This window comes from Morone saxatilis, unplaced genomic scaffold, assembly GCF_004916995.1.
Source record: "Morone saxatilis isolate NCDOM2014 unplaced genomic scaffold, NCSU_SB_2.0 Contig4, whole genome shotgun sequence".
Taxonomy (NCBI): Eukaryota; Metazoa; Chordata; class Actinopteri; family Moronidae; genus Morone; species Morone saxatilis.
Window position 1 is genome coordinate 9,152,728 of NW_023339984.1, and position 13,027 is coordinate 9,165,754.

The window sequence follows — 13,027 nt, forward strand, 5'->3', positions numbered from 1 at the left end:
TGATCGCTGTGAGTGACTGGGGCGAGGACGAATGTGATTTAGGAAAAAAAGGACGCGTGAGCCCCCCCCCCCACAACGAGGAGCGCGTCAGAGCCAATGGCGTCGAAGAGCTCCTGTGTGCATAAGCGGTGGATGGAGCTACTCTGGGTATACTTCCGCGTCTAATGCGTGTTCATGTGTAGGTTGAATGGATGAAACGGAGAGAGCGGAGAGGTATAGGCATGCTGTGATACGGCCCTATATATTTGCCGGCAGGACTATCTTCCTTTTAAAGACAACCTCCTCCTCGCTTTGGTTTCCACTCAGTGATGTCGCGTATTTGTGTGGCGCACCTGTAAAGAGCGAGACAGGCAGAAGCCGGCTTTTTTAATTATTTGATTCCTTTTATTTCTTCTGTTCTTTTTTCCCTTTTGTTTCATGCATTTGCTGAAAGGAACTCATTTCTGTGTTTTGATTTAATAAATATTTCATTTCCTCATTTTATCTTGTTTGTGTTGGCTTTTTATGTTTCCAAGTTTGAACTAAGAGAGCGGAATTCATCATTTTACAAGCTATTGGCCAGGTGTTTCATTCAGAGATTGTTTGCCCTAAGGACGTCCATAACTTTCATTTATAGAAACGGTAAGATATTTTTACACATTTGCACAAATCGATATATTTTCTTTTTTTTTTTTTAACAATCCTGTGTCAATTCTTTGAGGACAGTGTGTGGAAGCCAGATCATGCATTCAACTGTAGTCTCTTATCTTATTGCATGTGATCGCGACAGGAAAGTCACCGTGATGCATTCATGTTTCCATTGACGGCTCATTTTCAACTCTGGATTGCGGTGCCTTGGCACATCATAGACTTACACGACAGGATAAGAAGGCTATCGCCGCACATGTGTTATAATTTCAAAAATCTTCCTGAGGTTTTGCAGACGTGGACGGACGCATCTATTGCTCCAGTGTGTAGAAATACAGGCCTTTGGTGGAGTGCTGAAACGTGGGATCCGCATAGTAGTCGGTTTATTTTACCGCATCTAAAGTAAAAACGTTATGATGTTGGAAATATTAGATCAACAGCCCTGATTTATGTGTAGAATCAGTCATTTGTAGTGGAAATAACAGCTACAGTAGACAAACTGACCACATTGACTTGATTTTTAATCCGAGCTCTTGTATTAATATGAAAACTTGGATTTTATTTAGAATATACATTTAAAACGTGGATAGATCTGATTTAAACTAAGAGGTAGACTGTTGCAAGGACTGCTTCTAAGATTTTAATGTAAAATAGCCAATAGGGCTTAAGATTCAGTGTAACTCTAAAAGGAGTAACGCTATATAGGTTAAGTGCAGCTTGTGTGTTGCGCTACTTGGAGTTGCTGGATGATATTTTCTAAGTTCTGCTATCATGGGCATATTTGTATGGAATTTCTGGATTTCCATGCAGGTGTTAATTGTGAAGTGTAGACAAGCCTATATTCCTATATTTAAAAAACACACACTGGATTTGGATCCTGACCTTTTTCATGCAAAAGGAAAAGCATTTTTCATATGATTAGGTTTTAGCCTTTTATACATTTTAATGTAAAATAAATGTCTGTTCTGTAGGTGCAAAAGTAACAGTGGGGTCAGTAAATCTAAAACAGAAACAGCTGATTCATTCCTGTAATTGGCTAACAGTAGTGGATCAAATTAAAACTCATGTCTCTAATTTTTCTGGGTTCCCACTGAATACCCCAGGGATCCTGGTGGCATCTTGACTCAGCTTTGGGGCCACTGCTCCAGCAATGTCATCGCTGTGTGTTTTTTATTGATTTTGCATTGGCATTTAGCTGGAAAGGGCTAGGTAGCAGCAGAACACCTGCAGCACATCAATTAACTTAGTTAACAGTGAATTTCCGGGGTAGACACCGGGTCTGCGCTGATTGGCCGAGTATCTGATTAGTTTACTTATGGTGGCAGCGTTCCCGCCACCGCCCCCTTTTCTACTGCGCAAAGACTGCGACCAAAAGTTTGATGTCTGCAGACTTTACTTCAATAAATACCCGCGACGCCGATTCAACTCCTCAAGGTAAGACACCACAGAGGAATAGTGTAAAAAATATTCACTGCCAAAAACCAACTGCACACAATGTACACAGAACAAAAAGGCTTTTTATCGACTTGTGGTAGCTAGCAAGGTCAAACAGAAGCTGGCGCAGCAAGCGGCCGAGTCGGACATGTTGCACGCAGAACTTCATTGGAAATATGAGCGGTTTTTAACGTGTTTTAATGTTTCACCGTGTTATCTAGCCTTAAGATAGCCTAATTAATCTGCGCTGTGTTAGCAAGCGCAAAACGTAAATTTCGGCGCTAGCTCACACGCTAGACTACCCCTATAGATACGAAGTTTGGGTCAACTCGTGTTTTCTTTTTAAATGTGCTATATAAATAAAAGTGACTTGGCTAGACACATCACGAGATTTGAGCCCCCATAAAACTGATACCTCTCGGCTGCTTTTTGGCAATTTTCCAACCCGCGTTCAGTTAAACTACCACGCCGCTTGCTGGCGTAACCTTAATTAAGACTAACATGGAGTTTCACCAAGTTTAACGTTTTAAAAAAAAAAAAAAAAAGTGTATTGGCCTTGTGGTGTTCGCTACCGGCAGCCATGGTCTGGGAGAATTTGCTCAGTAATTCGGGTGATTCGTTAGTAATTTGCAGGAACCGAGTTTCATTCGCTTGTTGCGCAGTTGCCCGCAGTAGCACAGGTGTGTCAGATTAATCAATTAACACGGCAGCTCTCGAGCCTCCCTCTTGATCCACTTCACGTTGAGGTTCACCCTTAATTAGAAACTCCTCACCCAAAGGCGGGTTACCTTTTTAAAACTCAGCTTATTTTCAAATGTCAGCCTTTTTTTTTTTTTTGCCTTTTTAACACACAGGTTTAATTCAAACCACATTTTCCATGCACTGTCTGGAGAAATGTAGCAGGTGTACTTTTTTATAAGACTATATTTTCTACTATTTTGGTTGATAATTCTTCCAAATCTCCTTATTGAGACGACTAAATTAGCAGACTATTTATTTAGGCTGTGACTGTATTATCACTGTGTGCCCACGATGGCACGTCTTTTAACAGTGTATCTGTGTTTTTTAATCCAGTACATTAAACCACATTTCCCTATATGTGATCTATGACGGTTAAGTTACTGCCTGATATCATGGCGAGTGACTCATACTAATGGGCGTTTCACTGTTTGTGGCTCGATGCAACTCTTAGTAAAGGACCAGGTTATTGTTCATTGTAGATGTGTGCTCAGAGGCTTTAAGGGCACCGTTCGGACAGTAAGCTATGGTATAAACGAAGGCACATTCGTTCTAGTTTGCATTTTTTGTGTCTGGCCTTGAATATTGAAGCATAGTCATGTTGAAGCTACAGGCATCTTGAATTATAGTTGGCGGTCTGCCGTGAGTAATGTTCAGTTGGTAGGTCATGGAAAGATTGCATATCGTCGGGCCAGCAGCTAAGAGCCTGACCAGTTAATTTACCAGGAGGTTGCCAACACACAAGGCATCTGGGGTCCTGTGGGTATAGGGGCCAGTAAAAGGAAACGGGGAGGGGTGCTGCTTACTGGGCGTTTTTTAAAGGTGTGATACACTCTTTTGACGCTTTGTGACAAGTAAGATGTGTTTAGGACAGATGAAAAAGAATATTGGTGACTAGAAACCCATTTGTTGCTCATGTAGTTGTCTGTGCTGCTTTTTGTCCAATCACTTAATTCAGTATATTACATATAGTAATAAAATATTATTTTTTAATTAATGGATCAGGTTTTATTTTTACTTGAGTCTTTGTTTGTGGTTTTAAGAGCGCTGTTACTTAAGTAGTCCTATTGCTGTTGGTATTAGTAATGTTTGTTCAGCTTTAGTGTAGATGAGGTGCCCACATGTTCCTATCTCTATATATACCTGCTGCTTTTTTCCCTCAGTGTTCACGCAACGTCCACAGTTGCAGCAGCCTCTGTGCTCCTGAGAGGGACAAGAGATAAGAGCGGTTGTCTTTATGTATTATTGAGCCCCCACGTTTGCCTTTCTAAATAAAGGCTGCTGACAGAATGACTAAAATGCAGGACAGTGAGTGAACTTCCAAAGGCCACATCACTGTGCTGTGTACAGCAATGTGCTGCTTTCAGAACTGGGTTAGTGTACAGTGGGTGGCTTGAGCAAAAAATAAAAGCAATTTTGCCCCCTTTGTCCTTCTTAAATGTCCATCCCATCCCCCTTTCTTCTCTTTGTGGCCTCCCCTTCTGCAGTTGATCTAGTCTCAGCTCTGTGGAGTGCACATGACTGTTTTCATTTGGTCCTTATTGTCTGTTGGCCACAGGGTGGCCCTCCCTCTGCATGTGTGGCTCATTACTGGAGGCCAGCAATGCAGTGTTCTTGACCCTGTCACTGCATCACAGCAGCATTAATAGATCACCACATCTCATGCTGTGTATAGGTGTAGTTTAATGTTTGTCTGTGTTAGTGTGTAGGCCTATGATGGTGAGAAGCAGAGGCAGTGTAAATGTATACCTAGGGGTGTCTCAATATTGGACATTTCCTTTTTAATTGGATTGGTGCAACTGTATTTTGTTGTCTGAACCCAGAATTAGTGTTTGGGGCTTGATTGCTAAATCTGGCAAAATCAAGTAGTCATTTGTTAATGTGTGCTTTGTGTTGAGTTTCCAGCTCTGTTGTCTGGTAATTCTGGAGCACTGGTATCTAATATTAATCCCAGCTTTTAGAATCACACTGTCAGCTTTGTTCCTGTACTATATGACTGCTCGTAGGTCTCTCAGTCCCTGCGCTGGATTTACTTTTATAGTTTCACTATTAGTAAACATAACTAATAGTGTTGGTAATTGAAACAGGCAATTCATTTGATTTGATTCTTTGTTTTTTTTTGTAATAAAATAAAATTGTGAACAGTCGTAAATATGGAGAATATTTTTCACAAGCAATGACATTGATATTTTTACACTGGTTCTCTAACAGCATCAAGCCAGAATATAAAAAATGCCTCTGGTCCAAAATTCAGTCGATATTGACGAACATGTGTTGCAGTCTCTTGAGCAATGCAAACTACCCAACTGAATTTGATTTCAGGCCGACTCGCTAGTAAATGGGGATTTTGTTTTTTTACTAACATTGCTGGATTATTCTTTTCTCCAAGTGTTGGTAAGAAATTGTACACTTGTACTTTGGAGGCAGACTGCCAATTATAACTGAGCACTGCATCACTTTTCAGTAGTATTGTGACTGGAGCTGGTATGTAAGAGCTGCTGCTTAACTATCCTGCTCTCAACCCTTCCCCACTGGAGCGGTGCACCTTTAGGACAAACTTGATCAGTGTAATTGCAAACGGAGTTGACTTGCCAGTAGGAAGGGTGGAGCAAAGATGCAGTGAAACACTGAGCAGAGATGTGAGGTGTGGACTGAGCAACGACGGCCGCAAGTTGTCCACCCAGCATGTGATGCAAATTACACAATACATACAGTGTTTGCTTGTTTTCAGCCAAATTAAGGTCATTCAGAGTTGGCCAGAGAATTCAATATAGCAGATCCAATTAGAGTCAAAGTAATAAAAAAATGTTGCAATTGTAAGTGCATATTTGATGTACACCAGGGTCAATTACATAAATCCTATTCATTGGTTCTAAAAAGAGAAATCATTTGAGATATACCTGTGTGGGCAGTGCTTACACCCAAACTCACTGCTCCACACCGTTTTTCTCATCAAGGTACAAGTGTTACTGTATTCCAACATTGTATGTCGCAGCGTCTCTTTGTAGACGTCAGTGTGTGGGTAGACTAGTCACATCTGTGTTTTCAGCTGCGATATTTTGAACTGTTACTTGTGGGCTTTTAGTTTTCAAGGACAGGCCGTGCATGTCAGTGTGCACTCTGGAGTTCTTCACTCTGCAGCTTGTCACGCATACTTGGTCAATTTAATCCTCTGAGGAGCTGGTAGCAGAGATTCGTGCCTCCTCACTTTAAGTGCTCAGTGTCACATCAGTACATGCTGATCTCACAGTTGGCTTCAGGTTAAACTTCAGGTTATAGTTAGTCATATTTGTAAATTGCCTTTTTTTTTTTGCCAAATTTATGTATGAAAAAATCTTAAAACTTTATTCTACTGTTTCCACTCAACAATACAGTAGATGCTGTATTTCTTTTTCAGTATATTGTTTTACATAATCCCTGAAATTGATGGACTGGCTGAAGAAACAGGTGCCAAAGGCCTTTTCAACCAAATCATATGTAACCATTTTGTTTTTGTTACTACTGGCAGCGCTTTAAAAGGATGAGTCCGTTTATTTCTTCCAGAGACAATATCCAAACCATATCAGCCCAAACGCAAAGTTGTATGACCTGACTCAGCATAAACCCTATGTCAGAGTCAGAGCAGGGCAGGTAATGACTGTGCACATGCACACTACTGGGATGTAGCAGGGTCGGGCTGATAAATGACATGCTATCAGAACGCTGCAGACAGTATTGGGCAATATCCCATTCAACATTTTGGCAGTATTGGAGGAATTTCCAATACAACCTGGAACAGCTTGTAATAAGTTACTAATGTGCAGGCTGTCGGATGTGGATTCCTGTTGTGCATTACTGCTAACAGAATGAATTGTATTTAAGTTTGTTGCTTTGTTGCCTTAGCTCAAAGACGATCAAACTATTTCTAAAAATCAATACATGCAATGTTCTGAACTAGAGTGTGTATTGCTTGACGGTCTTTACCGACGCTGTCCTTAATTGAAAATGAAATGGCGGTCCCAGTTTCCTCAAGTGGCAGTTGTGATTTAAATCCATCATTTGGATTTAATTTAGAGCTGACGGAGCACTGGCTGTAGGCTGCGTCTGTCAGAACCCTCATTCTTCAGGTGGTGCATCAGGATTAGTGCTGCAACTAACACTTATTTTCATTATCAATTAAACTGTTTGTTTTTACCATTTGAAACAATTAATCGTTAGTAAAAAATACTTGTCACAAGTTCTCAGAACTTAGTGACATTGTATTGCTCAATGTGTCCGACTAACGGTTCAAACCTATTCAGTTTATAATGAAAAGAGAGAAGCAGAAAATCCTCAAATTGGAGAAGCTTGAGCCAGAGAATGGATGGTGTTATAGCTTAAACATTACCACAACAATGAAGTGATTAGAAGATTAATTTAGTTTGGATCTATACATTAACTAAATGGTTCAGGTCTGAACAGGATACAGGTATGAAATGTTCCCAGGTTGTTACTGATTCCATATCAGTTGATTTACAGCGGTAGTTGAGTCAAGAGTTGGATCAGCTGTGAAACCTTGCTTCCAAACACCCACTTCAGTCACTTTCCATGTAATTATTTGCACAATCAATGAGCTGCTAAAGGGAGCCAGCACCACCAGCTTCACATGTCAAAGGATGGCACACGGTTAAGGAACAGAACAAAGGCTTAGTGACTAGAAGTATTTTGAGTGGACCACTTGCATGAAAAATATGGATGTCCCTTATGCTTGCATTGTATATTAAACATATAGCTAACTTCATCCTGTGTAAGTTGAAACATGTTCACTGTATCTGAATTGTAACTGTGCATACAGACGCCTTTCTCCCCCTTGTGAGAAGGCCGTGGGATCTGAAAGTACCAATAACTAAACACGCTACACTTTAATGAGTCCTCAAAGGCAGCCTGCTCAGTTGGGTGAAATTGTGGAGGTGGATGGGTTTATCTTAGCACTGATGGGAAAACAAAAAAAGAACCTTGTGGTCTTTATCTGGGGCTGGTTTCTGCCGAAAACTGTGAGGCAAGGCCTCTAGGGAAACAAGATGCTCTGCACTCAAATGTGTGCACTAAGAGGAGGCTGCTGGCTGGCTGCACATGGTGAAAGCCTTGACTCAAAATTTTGGGGAGCGGTGTCTTGCCAAGCCTTCTCTTCCAAGTGTTTATCTAATGAAATATTTCTGCTTGTGGCACCGTCTCAAGCGGGACAATGGCCAATGTTTGTGCTTTGTACTTAGAATAAAAGGTGGACATATGAAATGGAGATTGAAGTAAGTCATTTTCTTCAGTGACATATGTTCTCTTGTGGCCTGCTTTTCTGTTACTATGCACGGGGGGGGGGGGTCTGCTTTTGGAGCAGAACTGCTTAGAATGGCATTTTTGGCATGTGAGAACCGTTGGCCCTTTTTGTCATGTCACTGCAAAAAAGTGAACCTGTTAAAGCTGTACTTATATTTTGCAGTCACCAACTGGTTTTATACTTGGAGACAAATAACAGATGGAAAGAGCAGCAGGGGGTCAGTTGACCTGTAAAGTTGAAGCCCCCATCGTTGCGTGCCTGGGCTGCTTGCAGTATATTTGGATGTTGACTGCACTTGCTTCAGTTCACAACAGTGCTTTAACCAGTTGAAGTTAAACAGATGTTGTTATTGCTCTACTTGCCTAAATCAAATGATCTCTAGACTAATACCTACAGGGAAAACCATTGTTTATTAACCAATATCTTCCAGTCAGTTTGAGGATAGCAGCTGTTTAGGATGATATCATGTCTTTGGTTTTTGTCTGATGTAGTGTATATCTATAAATGTTGAACTGTGGAACCTACATTTAGGTCTTGACATTTGTGTGCAGTGGTGAACAGGACAGCCTGCATGTCTGTACACTTTTACTCAACGCTACTACTGCAGGGCTCAGCAAGGACTGCCTGCTTGCCAGGGGCAAATAAATACAATGTATATAAAACTTTGGGCAAGTAAAACCCTCACTTGCCCCGATCAGGCCAGTTGTAAAAAATATGAAATACATTTGTTTTTTTCTGGAGCTAATGATGGAAGTCGCTAAGGAGTGAGCCATCTCGCTCACTCCTTAGTTGGCAGTGTTGAGTAACTTTGATTAGCACCCAGCAGCAGGTAGAGTTCATTTGGTGCACTGTGGCCAATTTAGTCAACCTGGAAATAATGTGCACATTAACAAAACAAACAATTGCTTGGTTCAGGTTACAGCCTTAATTGTAAGGATTGTTAATGATGAATTGAATACTGATTTACCACCCTGGGCCATCAGTTCCTATAGTTGTGGGTTCCCAATAGAATGTATGTAGATGTATATTGAGTCATTTTTCTGGCAAATGAATTCAGAAAGGGTTATGGATAAAATGAACCCACGAGAGGAACAGCACTGTGAAAGTTGGTGTGTATACCTCAATGATGTATTGGAAATTTGAGTGCTGCGGCTTACAGTCTGCAGCTTCCTGCTTCAGCTCCTTTTACCATCTCTTTACATGCTGAACAATGTTCCTAACAAGCTATCAGTACTAACAGATGCTCATTCTCTGGAAGATTGATTGCTTAAAATTTAGGGAAAATGTGGCTAGCAATATCAGGTGTATCAAAATAAAGTGGCAGCACCATTATTCCTTAATGGTTGGACCTGCTTTTTAAAACACGAGCTTCATAGTGCTCCACAGGAGATCAGATAAGCACAGGGATGGGGAAAAGCAATGTGATCTAAGTGAACTTCTTACTGCCCTTGTTGACTGTTGCCCTGATATTCTCTAGTTGTGCTTCCACATAGTAATGGGGTACACTCATGTGGGGTTATTGTTCCCTCTAGTGAATAAAGTGTCTCTGTGCTAATGGCTCGTGTGTTGAAGCCATTTGCTGTTTGGCTCTAGTTTCTATTTCTGCTATTATGTAGTCATTGGGTTTTGACCTTGGTTAGGGACATGCCAGTGAATCAAATGAGTCATGTATTTGCACTTGTACACTGCAACATGGTAATGTAGGTTGTCCACATTCAGAAGCCTTAAACCAGTGATGGTAAGGACAGATGCATTTCATAAAACCAAACACAAACAGTTCCTGTTCACACTAATGTTGGCCTGAATGTAGAACATTCACAGTAGAAATGATTGCATGGACTTTTTCAGTCATCCAACACACTTAAACCAAAAGCAAACTTGCATGCATGTAATTAGTGGAGTCAAAGTTACTGCAAAGCATTATGCCATGTCCTTTTCATTTGCAATGATGATTTGATATAGTTTGTTTAAATCTCAATAAGAGACAGATGATTGTTGTTGTTCATAGCCCAAGGTGACTTCTTTAAAATGTCTTTTTTCCAGACTACTGGTTAAAGATATTAAATGAATAGTATGAAACACAAGAGCAGCCATTGTCATGGTTAAGTTTAGTTACATCACTGCCCTTAACACAGAACAAGTCAGTCAGTAAGCACCGTTATTATGAAGCAGCAAGTGATATTGTGTATTTAATATCAGTGCATTACGCTGTTTTACACACGACTTCTGATCTGCCACATACAGCAAACAATGGAATGGACATGTTGTCAGTGACAGGTTATTCACACACAGCTTCAAAAACGGATTCAACCAGAGTGTTGTCCTGTCACAACATTGGATACTACAAATAGAATGGGTGAATAGAAAAGTGCCCTTAACTTTTTTTATCTTGCTTCGCTACTGGCAGCATGTGATGTTGATTAACGTAAAGCATTTAGTTCTTTACAGTTCTGATTACTGTGCAAAAACAAGCATATCTCCCTATTGACTAGCTTTGTTCTGTGCACACAGATGCACACTGATGTGTTTAAGAGCAGAAAGATCCAAATATATAGATAAATAACACTGTTAAGTACATTGTAATTTAAAGTCAAGCTATCGCAGTGGACTGTAATCACACACACTCACATTACACCTCCAGTTTATTACACTTGGATAAGCTGAGGTCGTAATTATTTTCAAATGAAATAAGAATCCAGAGGCGATCTACAGCTGTTCGATATGACTGACAGAGTTGTTGGCTTGAATTTGTCAGTTGAAGTGCCTTTATGTATATCATGATGTGCAGCACAGCCAATCCCTGCGGCTGACAGTGACCGCTGAGTTGTGGCAGTGTAACACAATCAACACACTGAGAAAAGCAGCAAATACAGAAACTGCTTGTTGAAAAGATCAAAGATGTGATCCTCTTCAGTCAGGACAGCACTACTGACTATTTAGTCAAGTTTCAAAATACTGTTTGTGGAAAAATGCTGTATAAATAAATGAAATGTTAAGAGGGAGGATGTGTGAAAGCTCCAGTACATGTTTATCGGCATGTGCTCATACTTGTATGGACCAGAGTATGAGAGCTCACAACAGTATATTTTAGGTAGCAGAGGAGTGGAGACAAAGCAGTGCAATCAGGATCAAGGCATAAAGACTTGAATCTCTTGTGGCTTTCTGAAATAATAAGGACAAAAAGATTCAAATGGTTTTTGATTCATACATTATCCAGCTCTGTGACTGTGTATGGTGAAACACTTAAAATGGCACATTGACTGAGATGCTCTCCACTAAGAAGTATTGATCAGGTTTATTGGGTTGTCCTTCTGACCGTCAGTGCTGTTTTCATCACCTGAGTAGAGAAAATCAATTCACATTTGAGTTATGTCAACTTGCCATGATTGAAATGTGAATTGAGTTATGGCAAGTTGACATCTTCACTAGTAAAACCTACAAGGTGCAACAAATTCCTAAATAGGACATTACATGTTCAGCTGTTGTGCTGAATCTTTGGATGATTTGAAAGCTGTCAGCCAGAAATGTTGTGTAGTCTGTTTGGATCTGTAGTTTAACTTCAGTTTACCAACATACTGTCCCTACAGAGAGAGTAAAGTCAAACATTTATACTGCCCCTGTATTTTTGTTTTTCCTGACATGTTGAGCTATATGTGGCTTAGTTACTTATATGTGGGTTATTTTACTAGGTTAAACACAACCAAAAAAACACATGCACACTGTTTCAAACAGGAAATGAATCAGCAGAAGTGATGAATGTGTAAAATGCTAGCAGAGGTGTTCTTTATTTCAGGTGGGGCGGGGCGCCTCCAATATGAAACGCTGTGAGAAACCCTTGTGTGGACTCAACAAATGAGGATATTTAGTGTAAATGGCAGCACCTGACCCAAATGTTAAAGAAGTGGCCACTGATGCAAAATGTTACCATTTTGATTGTCAACTCGTGTAGGTCATATTCCTCTTATAGTTTAACAAGAGAGCCTGCAGCAGGCGGCCTGCCTCTGCTCGGGGAAGGGAGCGGTGGATATCCCACACAGCGACTGGAAGTGCAGGAAATGTCCCGCAAACAAAAAGCCAATAGGTGTAACTAATGCAAAAGATGAAGTCAGCAATGGAAGTAAGCACTCACCAAAATAGTTAATTTAGGGAACTCAGGTAAAAGCTGCACTGAAGCAAACACTGAGACCAAAGAGATTAGAAGGGTTTTTATTTGATATTTTATTGTGTAGAAAAATAAAATAAAACCAGCTTTTGATTTGGGTATTGTGTTTCTTAATGCAATATAGAGCTGTTTAATTATCAAGCATATACAGTGGATTGACTTAATAACTCTAATGTGCTTACAGTGTGCACTGGGTACTGTATGATCCAAAAACAATACACGTATCCAGACTTGGTATCGGCAGTTGACTCGGATCCGATCGGGGCTAAAAAAAGTTGATTGGGACATTGGAATAACAGATGTCTGAAATAGTTTGGATGGTAATGTAAATATGGCGCACTACTCATTCTGATGGTTGTTTTAGTGAGATCTCAAACTGTAACTTTAACGAACTATAAAGCATGTTAATATAATGGGATACTTTGAACTGCTGTGGCTTTTTAAACCTCCTTTGTCATTGCAATGTTAGTTAGTTGATGGCCTTAGTATGGTGGTGTTGATGATTTGAACAGGTTGTCAGTGGTTTTTGTATGAGCGTGTTAATACTGATGTGAAGCTTGTAGATTATTCCACAGTGGAAGTGTGCAGTTCCACTGCTTTTGTGTGTGCAAAGGCTGGATAACAGATGCAGGATGTGTCAGCGTAACTTAAGAATCAGCTTGATTGCTGGATGTGAGCAATCTGAGCACACCAATTGATTTGTTCTTTCCTATTTCAGTGATCATCTTTGTGCAGCACTCTCATCCATTTAACTAATTGCCATTCCTCATGCT

The 13,027-nt window shown here is 40.3% G+C and overlaps 1 protein-coding gene across 5 annotated transcripts in view; it reads left to right on the plus strand.

Moving 5' to 3' along the window:
* The first annotated feature begins 184 nt into the window (after window positions 1-184).
* The window catches only part of elavl2 (ELAV like neuron-specific RNA binding protein 2), a 30,531-nt gene continuing 17,688 nt past the window's right edge, over window positions 185-13,027 (plus strand). The window contains exon 1 of one of the 5 annotated variants that reach the window (XM_035674860.1): window positions 185-621. Coding sequence is in view for 3 of the 5 variants with exons in the window: in XM_035674859.1 (XP_035530752.1) it covers window positions 1,943-2,061 (119 nt within the window). In the remaining 2 variants the exon portion in view is untranslated. Of the gene's footprint in view, window positions 622-1,923; window positions 2,062-13,027 lie in introns of those variants that run through there. The other 4 variants (XM_035674859.1, XM_035674858.1, XM_035674857.1 and 1 more) reach the window with 4 other exon arrangements.